At 27.7% G+C, this 19,285-nt stretch overlaps 1 protein-coding gene across 1 annotated transcript; it reads left to right on the forward strand.

Moving 5' to 3' along the window:
* The first annotated feature begins 12,124 nt into the window (after window positions 1–12,124).
* Window positions 12,125–14,485, forward strand: LOC129298838 (sugar transport protein 1-like). The gene is made up of 4 exons (XM_054937281.1): window positions 12,125–12,484; window positions 12,746–13,071; window positions 13,182–13,811; window positions 13,899–14,485. The coding sequence occupies exons 1-4, from the start codon at window positions 12,352–12,354 to the stop codon at window positions 14,358–14,360; spliced, it is 1,551 nt and encodes a 516-aa protein (XP_054793256.1). The 5' UTR covers window positions 12,125–12,351; the 3' UTR covers window positions 14,361–14,485.
* The last annotated feature ends 4,800 nt before the right edge of the window (window positions 14,486–19,285 follow it).

Here is a 19,285-nt window from a genome sequence, read left to right on the forward strand (position 1 = left end):
TCCAAATTTTTTAATTACCCCTCATAAATTCATAATTTTTATTCAAGAGAAACAACTAATACAAGTTTATTTTAATTAAATATAAGAGTCTTTTAATCTAATTCTTTTATTGTTAAATATAATTATTATAATTAATTAATTTTTTTAAATGGTGTGATGCAGATATTTCCTCCAATAGATAGTAAGGGAGGAAGTATTGTTTAATTCAACTTTAATTTACATGTGGCCAACTTGTAAGGATGAGATTCACATATACAGAAATGCATGTCAATTTATTATTGGGTCATCAATATCAATTGATGTAGAATACTCTTTTCAATTTAAAATATAAGTAGTTTTTTTAAAAAAAATTCATATCAATTAAGTTCTCATTTTTATAAAAATATATATTATTTTTTAATTTTTATTTTTAATCTCAATTACTAACGTACTTCATGATAAGTGAAATATAAATTTACACAATTTAAGTTAACAAATATCAGAGGTAAAATAAAAAAATTATATTCTAAATTGCTTATGTTTTAAATCATAATTAGCTAAAAATGTTTATATGTTAAGCACAAAAAGTACTTTATAAAATTAAAACTGTATAGCTTGTGAAGAAAGAAAATTTAAGAAATTAGAAATTAGGAATTCATGTCACTGAGTCTAAATTGGTAGATAACAATAATTTAAATATATATGTCAATTACCGAAATTTTAGACTTTCTTAATGAATATTCTTGAGAGTTTTTTGTCACACCAAGAGAACACGAACCGCTTAACATTTCAACCTACATCCTATCTCTCTTTTACTTTTGACCTATCTTCAACAATTTCAATTATAATTGTCAAATTTTTAAATTAGCTCTTCAAATTTAATATTTTTATATTTTTAATTTATAAAATTATGTTAATTCACTCATAAATTCAAGCTAAATATAAATTTAATTAAATTCATGAGTTTGTCGTTTATACGTTTCTAGCTTACAGAATTATGTTAATTAATTCGCAGACACAAACTAGATGCAAGCTTATTTAAATTTATTAAGCTAGTCAATTTTTTTTTTAAGTTGAGCAAGTTAAATATATACTGTAAAGAATTCAGTTTATAAAAGTTATAGAACCTAGTGTAAAGGAAAAAAAACTTAAAATGTAAAAACTAATATTAATAAAAAAATACCAAAATAATTTTTCCTATTTTAAAATTCTTATGCTTTGTATGTCATAATTTATTAATGTAGATGTGTTTAATTTTAATAATTTTTATTTTTAATATATTTAAATTAATTTATGATCATATTTTAATAGTTATTTATTAATAAAGATAAATTCTTACGAGCTTACGATTTGAGTTTGTGATATAAATTTATATTTTTGTCATGAGTTTATTTAAACTCACGATTTTAACAAACTTGATCTCAACCTAGTCTCAAGCCTTAGAGATTTAAAAAATGAAAAAAAATCATAATATTTAATTCCTGTAATTTTATTGAGTTTTACTTTTAATTTTTTAAATTTTTTAAATATTTTCAATCCCTGTAGAGATTAAAACTATTGAAAAAATAAAAAATATAGAGATTTAAAAAACAAAAGTTATCTAATCTTTTTAAAGTTAAATATTAAAAAAAATTGTAGAGACTAAAAATAAAACTCAATAAAACTTTGACAATTAAAGATGTTTTTCCAAAAAAAAATGTAAGAAAGGTTGAAATATGTTATTTTCAAAACAATACTAATAATGTACTAATAATTACTAAGGGCTCGTTTGATTCAACCCCATTACAACCCTATACTGGTAATCATTAGTAAAATAAATCCCGTTACCATAAAAGTGTATATTCGGTTGACATTTAGTACTGGTAACGGTAATTATCATTACAATGAAAAATGATAATGAGAACTCATATTTTTAAATTTTATATTTCTTCTATAAAAAATAAACTTCATTCTACCATGTTTTCTTTATTAGCCACCGAACAAATGTTCGGTGATCAAAATTGCATTACAATACATTATCAGGAAGATGGGCAGCTGGAACTGAAACGTTGAACCAAGCCATACGGGTCGGAGGCATAGGAACCATGAAGAAGGGTATGACCCGGAGCAAGCGGGATTAGCGGAGATTCAATAGAATACTGCGGCCCACCAGCCCAAATACCCGGCGCACACTGATTTGTTCTTGGAGTTAATTATGGAGAAATATCTTAAATAGAGAAATCAAACATTCTGACAGCTAAAGTGTTCACAAGATGGGATAGAATTAAAATATTTTTTTTTTATATTCAGTTTCAAAAAAAAAATTAAAACTAAATTTTAATCTCGTGTTTTGTTCTAACTATCCCATTCTGTTAGGAGTCGAGATGGGATCAGGATAAGATCAGAACGTCCTGCCATCTCGATAAATGGGATAATATCGAAGAAAAATTTGGATAATAACGTTTATTAAAATTTTAAATCATATAATTTATTAAATTTAAAATCAAAACAACACAAGTACATAAATTACAATAATTTAAAGTTAATTATTGAATTATATTAATCACAATTATACATTATAATAATAAATACAAGTGATCTTTATGCTATAAGAGCAGTAACAACAGTCAAGTTAAGCACAGTATCAAATCACTATTCTTCTAATTTAGTGGAGATGTACTAAGCTAATTACTCTTTTGAAAATAAAGTAAAAAATACGTTATAAATAAAAGTTATTAAATAGATAAATATAAAAATAAATTATATCAATATAATTAATATATTATAAAGAAAGATATCGTCATATTTACTTCATGTTATTAAAATTATCAATATAAAAATTTAATTTTGAATAAGAATTGAAAGTATTGAAATTATAATTGATATAATTAATATAAGTATAAATTATATTAATATAATTTGCATATTTAAAATAAAAAATAATATATATAATATTTAAAAAAGATGTGACGTCTCGATGGCAATTCGTATCCTGTCCTGTCCTGAACTCTTTTTCTATTCCATCTCATAAAGTCTCGTCTCGATTATTTTCAGGTCGGGACAAGACTCGTTCCAATATGATCAGAACTATACCAGATTAATTAGGATTGGTCTAAACTTAACACCTCTAATGACAACATGTGTTGGTCATTTAAGTTAGAGGTTTCAAATTCTATGGAAAAACAAATATTTTTAAGAGAATTATCTTTAAATTGAATCTAATAATACTTAAATATAATCTAATCAGACAATCATGTAAAGAAAGAAAGAAAAAAAAAAAAAGTCGCTTGGCAAGCGGAAAGCTCTTGCAAAATTTCCTCATAGTAAGGTGTAAAATCACGTGAATCAACTTTTTTCTTTTTGATTCGGTTCACTGCAATAAGCCCAATTAATTATAATTTCTCTATTATTTATTTATTTTTTTAAGAGAAAATTACAGCCTGTTTCTCAAAGAACTAACTACAAGCAAAGATCAACAATAAATTTCATTTAAAAATTAATAATTTTATATTTTATATTTTTATAATAATTCATTGTAAATTAATTTTTATTTATGATAAATTTTTTGGAGAAAAAGTTGGCTGTTATTCTCTTTTCTTTTTAAAAAGGTTCACTTTCACGGACTCAGAGTCACAGTGACCTGAGACCAATAAAATAACGACGAAGCACGACTTATTAACTAGTTTACCTGGATTGATTTGATTTGACGTGATATTGTCCAATTTTTTGTTATTTTTCTATTTCATCGCAGCTAATAGCCCCTACTTTTTCACTTAAATTTAGGGCTTTTTAAGATTAAAAAAAAGTAATTTTTAAATAATTTAAAAAATTTATAAAAAAATTATTTTGTTGAGATTTTATATAAAGTAAAAATTATTTTACATTTGATCATGATAATAAAAAAATAATTACTAGATAATTATTTTAAAATTTTATAATATTTTTTATTTCTATTTTAAAAAATAATTTATTATTTTATTATTTTATTATTTTATTTCTTTAAAACATTCTTTCTCATTTATCTTGTAAGATTGGACAAGAGGAGTACCCCTATTTCTCATTTGATGTTCATGGATGACCTTACTTATCTTATGTGAAACAAGTGTATCTTAATTGGATACAATGCTAATAATCTTAGAAAAATTTAAGGAAAAATAATGATAAAATCTTTTTAAATTATATAAATGACATTTGATTCCTCAAAATGTCATAATTCGCCTAAAATTTTTAAGGGCTTTTCTATCATCAAGAAATTAATATAAATGATTAATTTATCCTTACTTCAAATATCAATTACCATTCACAAGTTTTATTTTAAGATTCATAATTTTTTTTCTTAAAATCACAAGAATTCAACAGCAATTTATAAATTTATATTTGAAATTTTAATATTTCTCAAATGTTGCAAATATCAATTATCATTCATAAATTTTATTATGATATTCACTCTTTTCTTCTTAAAACCATAAGAATAAAACAATAATTTGCAAGTTTGCATTTGAAATCTTGAATTAAGAGTAATTTGATTATTTATATTAATTTTTTAATGCCAGAAAAATCTTTAGGAACTTCAGAAAAATTATAATATTTTAAAAAATTAAAATGTCATTCACATAATTTAAAAAAATTATTTTCATTTTTTCAAAATTTAATGCTATTTCAAAGTAAAAGGTAAGTATGGGAAGAACTAGGATATTTTTCTCTAAAAATATGAATTCTTTTGTGCTGGAGGGGATTACTAGAAGGAGTGGCTTTATCAAAAGTGACGGCTTGGGAAAATATCTTGATACTAAGGGACATAGCAAAAAGCAAAGTTTCAAGTTTCTAATCGAGAAGGTGTGGAAAAAACTCAATAGATGGAAGGCGTAAACTCTATCGCTTGTACGAAGGTTAACACCGACTCAATTAGTGACTTCTCAAATTCCTTACTACCACATGCAGCATAGTAAGGTCCTGACTTCCTTTTGTAATGAGATTGAGAAGATCTAGAGGAGGTTTATTTGGAGCAATTCCCTAAAGCAACGAGGTGCTCATACCATTAATTGAAAAAACATTATGTGAAACCAAGGATATAGGACGATAAAGACATGGTTATAAATATAATGAAAAATATGTTTCTTATTAAAGTGGCTTGGAATATTATTGCCAAGCCAAATAGCCTTTGCACTAGGATTGTTCTTGGTAAATATGTGAGAGGTAAGGATCTAACTAAGTGTGAAATTGCAAAGCAAAATGATTTTCTTTTGTGGAAGAGTTTAGTTGAACTTTGGCCCAAAATTGTGGCAAATATTGCTTAATGTTCACAATGGTACTGGTACTTTATTTTGGAAAGATAGTTGGTTAGACAATGGTAAGCCACTGATCGAGAAGTGTATTAGTCTAATCCCAAAAGAGCTTGCTAGTTGTACTGTTAGCAACATGGTGAATGGAAATAAGAGTTAAGGGATAGATAGATTAATGGATTTTCTACGTTGGGAGGATATTCTTCTGATCAAAGGTCATCCTCCTCCTTTAAGGGATGATAGGAATGATAGTTTCAAGTGAATGCTTCAAGCTAATGGATAATTTACAGTGTCTTCAATGGATAATGTCTTTCAAAGTGCTTCTACAGGAGCCAAATATCATATTTGGAATAATGTGTGGAAATGGAAGGGGCCATGAAGAATACAAGTTTTCATGTGTATGGCTTTACATGAGAGGATTATGACTGCTCAACGATGGACAAAATCTTTGGTTCTACGATGGTGTGCGATTCACATGTCTTTGAAGTGGAAGATATTTTACACGTTTTAAAGGATTGTAAGATTGCTTGAAATCTTTGAAAAAGGTTAATCCATATTGAAGATTGGACTCTATTCTGGTAATTGAACAAGTGTTGATGGTTTTATTGGAATCTCAATAGTAAGATGCATTATGAGTTTTCTCCTTAAGCTATTGTTTTTGGGGTTACTATTTGGTTTATTTGGAAGCATCGTAATAATCATATTTTCAATAATGCTAACTTTAATCCCATTAAGTGAGTTAGGAAGATCACTAGCTTTGCAAACTTTATGCATGATAGTTTGTCTATGAGAGATTCTTATGGTATACTCTTGACTCGAATAGAGGTTAAGTAGGAATGTCCACCCCATGCGTGGGTGAAATTAAACATGGATGGATCAATACAAGGGCATCTTTGACGAGCAGGATGCAAGGGCTTATTTTGAAATGAGGATGGGAATTGGTTGGTTGGTTTTATGTGCAATCTAGGATGTTGCTCTCCCTTAAAAGTTGAGCTGTGGAGTGTTTATCATGGGCTCAAGATTGTGAAGGGTTTGAATATGAAGAAACTCATTGTGAAAAGTGATTCAATTTTTATTTGCCAACAACTGCAAGTCAAACTAAGTATTAGTAACTGAAACATGGCGTTAATTTTTTAGATGGCGATGCAAAGATTTTGTCAAGCATGTCTTTAAAGAAAATAATGTTTGTGCACATTGACTTGTAAAGAAAAGTGTGAACCAAGTGGATAGAGGCGCCTCCTAATGAGATTGCCTCTTTGGTGAATCCAAATTTTTGGAGGATTTCAATCCCTCTTTTTTTTTTTGTACGAGCAAACAATAATGTTTTGGCTTAGCCCTTTTTTCTACCAAAAAGAAAATGATTGAATTTTTGAAAGAGTCCCGTTTTGCCTCAATTTATAATTTCTCTCCTTATCCTCTCCTCCTCTTCCTAATATGTCCAAATTTAATCCTTCTTGGCTTCATAATAATTCAATTTTCCTGAAAATCTTAGTTTTCCCTACGATAAATATGAAAAGGATTATATATACCATCTATTAAATATTCATAACATATCAATAAAATATATTAATTTTTGGCTATCAAAAAATATTTTTTTTCTGTTAGAATCATTCCAGAATCATATCCATTTATATGTATAAAATATATTCCCTTTGTTTAACATTATAAGTCATTTTCTTTTCAAAGTATCATATTTAAAAATAGGTATAATGCAACTTTTAGTATGTATTTAGTTTTCAGTTTGTCAAAATTTTATTTGCTGAAAATTCAATTGGTAAAAGTCAATTGCTGTAACAAAATTTAGATTTTGATACATTTATTTAAAAGTTAATTTAATAAACTAAAAGTTATTTAGATTAATAATTATTTATATTTTTGAAATGTATTTTTAAATATGTAATGACTAAAAAAGATACTGATTTATGATAACTGATAATTTTTATTATACAAATATAATATATTAAAAATGTTAAAAAATGTGAAAAAATTTAAAATAACATAAAATTTAATATGTTAAATAATAAGAATAAAAAATATAGTTTAATAATAAAAAATTAAAATATAATAAAGTTATCATGGTCATTTATAAAAGTAGGTATAGTGTAACTTCCATTTGTAATTTCAAATTCACCAAAACATAGAGTTGGCAAATCTATATTTCAACCTCATCTCAACCACACATTTAAAAAGTCATGTTGATCATTTAAAAATTACCCAAACAATATTTAATATTTCAAAAGTTGAAAAGTGAATTCAAATGCCAAATCTTAGTTATCCTTTAGTCTCTCAAGTTTTTTTCACTTATTGATTTGATTCCTCAAATTAATTTTCATCAATTTATAAGTCCCTTCAATTTATTTAAATTATTGATTCTATCCTTATTATTTAAAAAAGAGGTTGTACTATTGAAATTTTATAACATGGTTTACAAGGAATTGATGGCAGCCATGTAAAATAATGAAAAGAAGTATATAATTATTTATGTAGAAAAAATAAATTTTGAAATTTTAAAAACAAGATAACAAAAGACAATGTAAGGGATTATATTAATAAAAATTAACCTAATTTGACAGTTAATTTATTCTCATTTAGTTGTATATACATGTCAAGTTATTAATATATTTTACATATTAAATTATTTTGATAGTCAATGTAAAACATAAAGAATTCACATGATAATTTAAAAAAAATATAAGAGATCAAATTAATAAAAATTAAATTTAAAATTTTAAATCGATAATTGAAACAAATTTAAGAAATTACAAGTTTTATTATTCCTTAAAAATATAAAGCATTTTAAGTTTTTCAAAGTGCACCTAATAATGTTTTTCAAAAATATCCTTAAATAGGAAGGTAATTAATGAGGTTTTCTAATTGAGATATCCTGTTAAATAATATTAAATATGGAAAGAGTGTAATTTTAAAAATCATTATTAAAGGTGCAATTCATTAAAATTGTATGATAATACTGAAGGAATATATACATATGAGACAAGCCACTTGATCAACCTTTTCCAGGTTCGTCTTTCTAATTTACTTTAGAAAACCTTAATCTTTTTATTATAGTAGAAGGGTTTAAATTCATGATATCACAGTCTTTGTATGTTTCCTAACATCATTCTGAAAATCCTCGGATTCTTTAATTCCTCGTTTTCAAAAATTGATATATTTAGTGTAAAAAGCGGAAGTTTCAGTTTTATGGATTGAAATTCTGGGGATCCGGCCCTTGGTTGCAGGAATACATATGCTAATCTACTTTCAATAATCTGACCTAAAGTCATTATCGTTATGCTTGTTTCTTTTCTTTTTTTTTAATTTTATCGCTCGCTATTCTGGAAAATGTGGGGCATTATTATCCCGTCTAAATTAATCTGAACTCTTGTTATGCAGGATTGTTATTATTAATAGTGGCCTTGAGTATTTCAGAGATACACTTGGCATGCTTGTTTAATTTCCTCTCCTTTCCTTTGTATTTATTTATCAGCATTAATAGTGTTTTGCCCCTAAACAAGTATGTGAATTTCAATAATTCAATGCCTCCATTGCTTATGGCTGAGATGAAATTTATAGGGAAAATTATTTTGCAATTTCATACAATACAATTAAATATGATAAGGTTTATTAACAATTGGGCAAAGAAAAATAATAACTTGTTAAATTATTAATAAATTTTATAATGTTTAAATGTAGTTTGTAGGATTTGTATGTAATTCTTCCAAACTTTTAACTATCGCATGTATTGGAAATATTGTAAATTGGTATATTCCACTCCAACTTTTATTCTTTTTCATTTTAAATTTCCATCTCTCCTACTGTGCAGTTATTTATTTGGGAAAATTAATCATAAGATCATTGAGTTTTTACTTAGTTAAAATTTAATTTCTAAATTTTGATTCAATTATACAAACTTATTCATTATAATTTTAACGACTTAAAATATTAGTCTCTATGTTTTAAGGAATAAATTTATAAAAACTAATTTTTTAAATTTAAGGACTAAAGTCTTAAATCCTTAAAATTATAGCGGTTTAGCTACACTTGATTAAAGCTCAAAGACAGTATTTCAACAAAATCAAAACTATAAAAAAGATTAATTCCTAAGTTTTAAAAACTGAATCGATCATTGAACCAGACAAGGCACTGATTCACGGTTCATTAGTCAAACCGTAGTCGAATCGGGGTTAAACCGGTTGATATTAAATTAGTATATTTTTAATTTATGTATCATAATTAAATAAAAAATACATTTAAATATGCATTTTTTTCAAAAATATATTATAGATGCTTGATAATATAATTTTTTATTAATAAATACATAATTAATAATAATTATAACTGAAGCTTTTCATTTAAATATCAAGAAAGATGTAATTTAATTTTAATTTTAATTTATTTATTTTTTATTTTTTTAAAATTTTTTTGAGTTTTGCATGAGAATCGGTCCGGTTTTTATCCGGTTTTACTGATTTTTGACCGGTTTAACCAGTTGTTGACCAATTTTTAGGGGTCAACCGAACCGGATCAGGAGCCGGTTCCCAATTCAACCAGTTGAACCGGCCGATTCGGTCCGATTTTTAAAACCCTGATTAATTCACAATGAATTACAAGTAAGTTAAAATTATAGGATTGAAATATATATATATATATATATATATTATGACAACTCTAACTTGTTTTATTTTACTTAAAAATATACTTGAAAATAAATTTAGGTATAGTGAAATATTTAGTCTCTCAAGTTAATTTGTCTCAATTATCAATTCCGTCCTTCAAATTCATTTCTTGTCAATTAGTCCTTTATATTTTCTTAAATTATCAATGTGAATCCTTTAATGTTTAAAACACAAATTAACTTTTAAAATATTTCAATGTGTAAAGCATATTAATGATTTGGCATGTATGTATAGTTAAATAAAAATAAATTAACCTTGAAATCAATTTAATTTTTATTAATATAATCCATTGTACTATATTTTATTCTTTTATTTTTTAAAAATTCAGAGTTTGTTTCTCTACTAAATAATTATATTTATTTTCATTAATATAGATTACTGTTATTAATATTTTGTTATTGATGTTAGCAGATTTTAATAGCATTACTTCATTTTTAAAGAATAAGGACCAAGGACCAAATTAATAATGAAAATAAATTAAGGAATTAAATCAATAAAAACTAAATTTAAAAGACTAAATTAATAATTGAAACAAATATAAGGAACTAGAAATTGTATTATCCCATAAATGTATAAACAATACATTCCCCCTCTTTGGCGTAAAAAAAAAAAACCAAACGTGTTAGAAATGTTGAGTCTAAAACGATAACAAAAGGTTCCCGGGCTCCATTTTCACAGTTTATACGAATGTAAAATATATAAAAGAATTGAAATAATAAGTATTTGATTAATAGAAAAGGCAGATTACAAAGCTAAAATCAAAACTTAAAATTATTTAAAAATTAAGAGCTACAAGTATAATGGATTTGAGTGATTATTGTTGTTCAATTCTCTTTTTCTCTATGATCCTCTCTTCCTTTTATAATGGTTTAGCTAAAACGGTTGCTCCCACAAAATTTAAAACTCATTCGTGAAATATTGAGATTCAATAGGCATGACCTGTGAGATTCATGGCAGGATCTTCCTCTTTGCAACATGTCTAAACTATAGTTCGATTTTCAACTCGTGTCCCAAAAATATTCATGGATGATGATGGCTATGATCTCTTGAGATTTGGGGCTTGTTGAGAACATAATCTATTGTGAGGCAATGGCCTACCTAGATAAAGACTTGGAGTCTTGAGGGATCCATAAATTCAAATTGACTTAGTTAAGTTATTCTTTTATGATTTAAATTGACCTTGTTATTAGATTGTCTCGACCTGACTCTAGTTATTCAACATATTTTTAGCCATAATCATTGTAAATGATATTTTAATTTTAACCCAAACACCACAAAGCATTGTACTTTTTCATCACAGAAAAGGTACCATCAAGTTGGCAAAATAAATAAAGAAAAGAAAAGAAAAAAAAAAGAAAAGGTAGTATCAAATTTCCAAACCCCTCTCCTTTCAGTGATTGCTAAAAATTATTATAATTGACCAACTACGGCAATTCACCTAATTCTACCCTTGATATTTAAAGCACGTAACCTAAACTGTTGGTTAATTACAAATTATTATCAGGGACTGGGAGTTACATGGTAACAATATATCAAAACTTCCAAATTCTTTTCTGGGATTGAAAAAATAACGAAAAAACTAAACTTACATATAATATTAATTCCAAGTCAGTATGTATCTCTATGTTCAAGGTACAAGATCAAATCTCAGGTCGAAATTAAAACGGATATGATCAAATCTTCTAAGTTATGATCTCTCTGTTATATATATATCGAATTTAAAGTTTTCTGTGCATCGCACACCAAAAAAAAAAAAATCTACTTATCTTTCTTTATAAATAGATAAACAGAGAATAAAAATTGTAGATTACATCACTAGAGTTCTTGTTCTTTGAAAAATTAAAATAAAAATATAGTATATATATTCATATTGATCTCACTTTGAATCATTGATATTGAGATTTGGGTTGCAAAGAACAAAATTAATCTTTTGGCCAGATATAAAGAATTAAATTATTATTAGCTAGCTATATAATATTAATATATATTGAGTTTTATACCATTTGTAATCGTGATTAAAATGCCTTTTTTAAAAAAAAAATCAATGATAACGAAAAATTCCAACAGTACTCCGATCTGGTTACTGGGTTACGAAAGCAGGTTTTGCAGTTTGACCAAGTTGGAAAGAGAGCTGAATTGATACTAAAAATACGAAATCCCTAATTTAAGAAAACGAACTTTTCTCTATTTTTAAATAAAGTTTGAAACTGAAAGTAACGTTGATGTGCCATTCTTTTGCTCAAAAAAAAAAAAATGTTGATGTGCCATTCTCATCCCTAATACTTCCTTCTATTTTTGTGTTCTTCCTTCCATCACCACGTTCCTCTAAAAATTTCTCCTTTTCTTCTCCGTTAGGATTTTCACTTTTTTTGTATATGTCTCTGTATCCACTGAAAAAAGGAGAAGAATTTTGAGTTGTATCACTCTGTTACTCCGTCATGAAGATGAAAGGCGAAGAAGCTATAGACCCTACAATGAAATATCCAGGCGAGCTCACCCCAAGGGTGGTCCTCACTTGTATCCTTGCTGCCACAGGTGGTTTAATCTTCGGTTATGATCATGGTGTTTCTGGTAAATGATCCAATCCCTTTTTAACTATTTTCTACTTTATATCTAAAAAAAATATTTTCTACTTCAATTTTACTCACTTCACTTGGATGTTGCTTGTTCCTTTTGTTTATCGACTTATTGAAATGAAACTCTTATGTTTAATGCGTCCTCTGTTTGATGAAATGCCTCAATGAACAAGCACCATTAATTTTTGGGGTGTCGCCGGAGGGATGAGATTTCTGATGGGGGGACCTTTTGTTTTTTGTTTTGTCTTTCTTGTAGGTGGAGTTACGTCTATGGATTCTTTTCTCGAGAAATTCTTTCCATCTGTATACGCACGAGAGGCTAACATGAAACCTTCGTCGGATCAATACTGCAAATTTAACAGTCAGATCCTGACACTGTTCACATCTTCTCTGTATCTAACTGCTCTGATTTCCGGTCTTGCGGCATCCACGATCACACGAAAGTTTGGAAGGCGTGTCACTATGATGATTGGTGGTTTCTTCTTCGTCTCAGGTGCATTGCTCAACGGATTGGCCATCCACATTTGGATGCTTATCGTTGGTAGGATGTTGCTTGGTTTTGGTATTGGATGTGCCAATCAGGTAACTAATCTGGCTTAGCTTCTGCTCTGAGTCCTCTTCTACAATTATTTTTTTATTCGATTCTTTACATTCTGGTTTTGTTTTTTGTTTTTTTGTTTTTTGTTTTTCAGTCTGTGCCCATCTACGTCTCTGAGATGGCTCCTTACAAGTACCGAGGAGCTTTAAACATGTGTTTCCAATTATCTATCACCATAGGCATCTTTGGTGCCAACCTTGTGAACTACTACTTTGCCAAAATATTGAATGGTCAAGGATGGCGTTTAAGCTTGGGGCTTGGTGCAGTCCCTGCTTTGATTTTCGTTTTTGGGTCTGTTTTCCTCCCTGATTCACCAAATTCTCTTGTTGAACGTGGCTGCTTCGAAGAAGCCAAACAGGAGCTTATAAGAATCCGTGGTAGACCCAACATTGATGCAGAGTTTAATGATATAGTTGCTGCTAGTGAGACCTCTAAACAAGTTAAACACCCTTGGGCAACCTTGAGGAAGAGGAAGTACAGGCCTCAGCTTGTTCTAGCAGTTTTGATTCCCTTCTTCCAGCAATTCACTGGCCTGAACGTGATCACATTCTATGCTCCTATCTTGTTCAGATCAATTGGCTTTGGAAGCACTGCTTCACTCATGTCTGCTGTCATCATTGGCAGTGTTAAACCTGTCTCAACATTGATTTCAATTCTTGTTGTAGATAAATTTGGAAGACGCACTCTCTTTCTTGAAGGTGGTTTTCAAATGTTAGTTTGTCAGGTAAACAAAACTATTAACGTTACTTCATATCTTACTGGTTATTTCAGTTAGTTCCTGATAAGCATACCATCTGTGTTTTGGTGACAGATTATCATGGCAATTGCTATTGGTATAGAATTTGGCACAACTGGGAATCCTGGGGTGTTGCCTAAGTGGTATTCATATGTGGTTGTCACTGTGATATGTGTTTATGTGGCTGGTTTTGCCTGGTCTTGGGGTCCTCTAGGATGGTTGGTGCCCAGTGAAGTGTTTGCTCTTGAAGTTAGACCTGCTGCTCAGAGTATTACCGTTGCTGTGAACATGATCAGCACCTTCCTCATTGCTCAATTATTCACATTAATGTTGTGTCACCTGAAATTCGGGCTGTTCATCTTCTTCGGTTGTTTTGTCATGATCATGACGATTTTCGTGTACAAGTTGGTACCGGAGACGAAGGGAATTCCGATTGAAGAAATGTCCAAAGTGTGGGAGGATCATCCCTTTTGGAGCAGATTTGTCAGGTCAAGTGATGAAGGCACTGATAACTACAAGGGAATTTATAAATCCTAGTTTATGTTCATTGTGGGTTATGTTTCTTTTCAATCTCATGTTTATGATGCAGTTAAGATTAATGAATTTGAAAACTTGTTTATCTCGGTTAATTCTTCGTAATACACAAGCTTTCGAGTTTATCATGGCAATGGGTTTATTCAACTTGGTTAGACGCAGCTATGAAGTCAAGTTATAGGGTCATAGTAAATTACAGTTTCTTTCAATCTCACCTTCAAAGTTCAAATGATAGAACCAATATTGAATAGCTCATTATCTAAATCAACCACATAGTAATGATATTTTACACTCACCAATAACTAAACAATATGAAGAGTTCTTCTTGGTAATTTAAGTTTAAAGCACAAAAAAAAAATTCAATAAATATTCGTACTTAAGCTTGTTGATAAGATTCTATGGTCTAAAGATATGCATATAGAAGTTAACATTATTGCTAGAAATCATCTAAGAGATCTTACTGCTTTATTTGAAAAGTTAAAAGGCTTTGTATCTACTTTGGATTAATTCACGGAAATAGCTATAGAAATTAATTTCAAGTATGACTTTAAAATTTATTCATTTCTACTATATGACATCAAGATAAATTTTCGGAATTAATTGATTATAAAAGGTAGATTATTTTGCCAACTCAAAATGTCAGAAAAATTATACAAGGATCAATTTTGTCTAACCCCTAGAATTTTTAGATACAGCCTATCAACAATATATTGGATATTGTTTTTGGCCAAAACATCTGAGAGATTTAAACTATGGGTACGAACATGCAGCAATTTAATTAAAGACAAAAGGATAGAGTTAACAGATAGAAGTTTGTTAGGTTCATATCCGTTGATTATGGGAAAAATTTTCAACATCCAGATTGACATTGGTGGTTGATATCATATATAATCATAAATGATTGATAGAGATTTTTGACTTTTTAGTATACTAGAGATAATCTTTTATCATTTTAGAAATATTATATGTTAGGGATAATAAAATTTTTGACTCTTCAAATTTGCTTTAGCTATTGATTTGGTTTCAAAAATTTAATTTTTAGTCACTAAAGTTTTATAAACATATACAATTAATTCTCATTATATTATTTCCCCTTCAAACCAAAATGACTAACTTTGTATTGTTTTGTAACTTATTTTATTAATAAATATTAAATTTTAAAAATCAATTAATAAGTGAAATAAACTTAAAATTAAAAATTTTATTAACTTCAATAATATATAGTTTAGACTTTGGCATTCCGTGGTAGGGGAACAAAAGTCAAAAACTGCATGAACTTTGTTTGGATTCAAATGTTCAACGCAACATGATTTCCATGGTTATTGAAATTCAAAGAATCCAACTTCTGGGGTACTAGAGTTTGTTTGTATTGTGGCAATTGTGACCTCAGAAATAATATTAAATGTCACTTCAGGCCGAAGAGCTTTTCTAAGAATGGGAATTACCAAATGAACCCAACAAAACTACATTTTTGTGGTGAAGAAGATTATAGTATTAAATTAAAGTAACTTTCTTTCAAGAAAATTAAATTATGTCACATTTTTCCCCTATGGATAAAATCTTGACCAAGAAAGCTAGAATATAATGAAGGTTATTAGGCTTATATGGAAGGAAGTAACAGAGTAGGAGTATGAAGGCTTTTTTAAAAACTTCCTTTTGTAGCACAAAACTCCATTTCCTATACGGTTAAGATAAAAAAAAATCATATCTTTTATATTTTAGAGTAAATATAATGATCTCTTCTTTATTTTATTTTGATTACATATATATTCTTTTTATTTTTAAAACATATATAACATTTTCTATAATCAATAGTTATAAAATACAAATATTTGTTCTATTTTAAGATTTCATTTTCATCCACTAAATCGGTGGTTGACAGTTAATGACATGTATTGAATCAAAATACTCTTATTTAAATATATATATTAATTAAAAATCGTTCAAGTTACCCAAACAAAAATAACGGATATAATTTTAAACTTTTTTATTTATTCAAAATTATTTATTTAGTATTTTTAAAAAAATTAATACATAACTAATTTTTTAAAATAGAATTTCAAACACATATAAAAATAATGAAATATAGATTTAATATAATAAAATGTAAATTAGTTATTAAAATTTATGTTAATTTTATTTAAATTTTATAATTTTAATACAACATTTTATTATTATTATTTTTTTTTTTTATTGATGAAGAAAATAAAGGACAACTACTCTAAAAAGCAAGATGAAAGAAACCTAAGCCCCTTGACAGGCTGAAAGTGAAGGCCAAGAGGAAGTGCTCAGCTTTCATATTTTCTTTTCTTGGAATATAGGCTATGGCCAAGCATGATAATCCAAGCACAAGACAGTAGACTGTGGCATTGAAGGATTAAGTTTCAATTATCATGAATATCATTGCTCACTTCCTTGATCAGATTAATGGCCTCTGCAGAGTCACTTCATAGACAAACCTTCTGAAGACCCCAGTCCCAGGGTCGTTAATTAGCCCTGTAAGACAAGTCCAAAGTTTAGTGTCTAGAGAATTATTTATTAAATACTATTATACTTGATTATTTAAAACTCCTTAAATTGGAGAGAGAGAGTGTGTGTACAATTAGATTATAAGGATATGTTAATAATTTTAAAATTTTCAACATAATTATAAATAAAAAATTAATTATTTTAAAATCTTTAACAGTGTTAAAAATTAAACTAAAATGTAAGTTTTGAAAAAAAATAAGAAGTCTTTGTAATTTTTAACAAAATAGAAGAAATGTCTTTGTATTTTATTATATATTTTAATTGTAATTTTTCAAATTCTTTTCTCCTCATTTCTCTCCCTCTCTCACTCGGTGCTCCCCGCCCATGGAGTGATAAGGACATAGCTTGTCTTCTACCTTTTCCCTTCACTTTTCCTCTTCAACCTTAAATCTTGTTGGGAATTGATTCATAACTTATAAGGTCATGATATTAAATCTTGTTGTCATTATGGGGATCTTATTGATAGGTCATATGTAAGAATCTCTTTAAGTTTATTTAAATCTAAAGATATATCATGTCCTTAGCGAGCCTTCATAATCCAATTCATCAAAATTTAAAAAAAAATATCATTCAAGGACCACTAAGAGTATTAATATCAACCAAGGATTAAAAGATTTTAAAGTATCACTATAGGACTAGGGGAATGATTTGAAAATAATTTTAGATAAGAAAATAATATAATGCCCCTACCTTTCTTTTTTAGTTGACAAGTACCTATTCATACATTAACAAGCATCCATTAGTATTTAATAATAAATTATTCGCTTATCGGCAAGTTCAATAATGTGAAAGAACTTGGTTGTAGAAAGAGATAAATATTAATCATATTTCAATAAATAATCATTAATTAATTAAAAAATATTCATTCATATTTAACAAGAAGCCATTTGCTAATTAATAATGTTAAAAATTGGAAGAACTTGATTATAGAAAGGCATAAGTATAGATTATATTTCAACAAATAGCTATTCATTAATTAACAAATACACATTTTTATTTATCAGAAACATACATTATTTAACAATTTTTTAAAAAGAAAAATAGACTTATAATAGGTTTTTCTATCCAGAATTATTTTCAAATTAATTCCCTAGTCTTGTAGTGATATTTCAAAATTTTTTGATTATTGTTTGATATTAAATTGCTCATATGGGTTCTGTTTAAGCTTAAAATGAAGTGTCAATTGACGAAAACTCAAAGAAACAAAAGAGGAACCGTTAGGAGCAATGAACCATGATTTAAGACAAGGCTTGGTTTACTTCAAGGTGAGCTTCCAAAATAAGCACATGTAGAATTGGAAAAGTAATCCTTAAAACTTGGAACGATTAAGTATGGAGGATTGTTATTTAAATGTGAGGCCATTACCTTGGCATGCCCCTAAAACACAAGAAACATGCCATGCATAGTGAATGAGGGAACTTGGGAAAAAATAGTAAAAAAAAAAAAACGCTCACAATAGATAAAACTTCCATTCTCTTATTCAAAATTTACTTTGTATTCCGTACTTAATTATAGTCATTTTTCAATTCTATTGTAATCTTTATAGTACTTGCAACTTAGTTTCAATAATCAAATTATATTTTTTCAATCATCCTTGCATCTTCACATTAAAAAAATTGAGATAAGGGAACTTGAGAATTCTTAATTAACATTTGAGACTTTCCATCTTTTGCACGCACCACGAACAGGTCTTTGAATAATATTTCTCAAAAACTTATTTATATACTCCATTTATTTAAAAATATAAAATATTTTTAATTAAATCTTGTCATCTAATAAAGTGCCTAATTATTTTCAAACTAACTCTATCATTTACATTTATCTCTATTTAATAAGGTATTTTATGTTAAAATAAAATAAAGTGATTTTTATATTATGAACACTTTAAAAAAATTATAATAATTATACTTTAAAATACTAAAAATATATTATATTTTTTAACATTTAATTCTTTAAAAAATATTTTATATTAAAAACGTAAGAGATCCTGTGTCAATGTCAAGTGCATTGCGTTTTTTTAGTTTTTTGGTATAATAATGAAGACAGCCTAAATTTATCCTTCATAATCATAATGGGCCTTGTATGATTACTAAACTGGCGAACTGAGGCTCTACGCTCAGAAGTCCATTCGTTCTATTGAGCTTTTCAAATTTATTGCACGTTCCCACGAAACCCAAAAATCTTAATATGTAATGGGAAATTAATTTTCCAATCCTTATGGTTTCTCTTAGTTTTTAAGTAGGTCCCTAAAGGTTTTTTTTTTTTTTTTCTTTTTTATTGCTCCTTCAAGTTCACCCCGTTAATAGCGTTGATTGATCCTTATGGGTTGAAAAACTGAGGAGGACGAACGAGATGATAGCGCCGTGAAAATTTAATGACGTGGGGAAAAGACAAAGAGC

Source organism: Prosopis cineraria, unplaced genomic scaffold (genome assembly GCF_029017545.1).
Source record: "Prosopis cineraria cultivar Desert tree isolate PC_DT_omini unplaced genomic scaffold, ASM2901754v1 PC935, whole genome shotgun sequence".
Lineage (NCBI taxonomy): Eukaryota > Viridiplantae > Streptophyta > Magnoliopsida > Fabales > Fabaceae > Prosopis > Prosopis cineraria.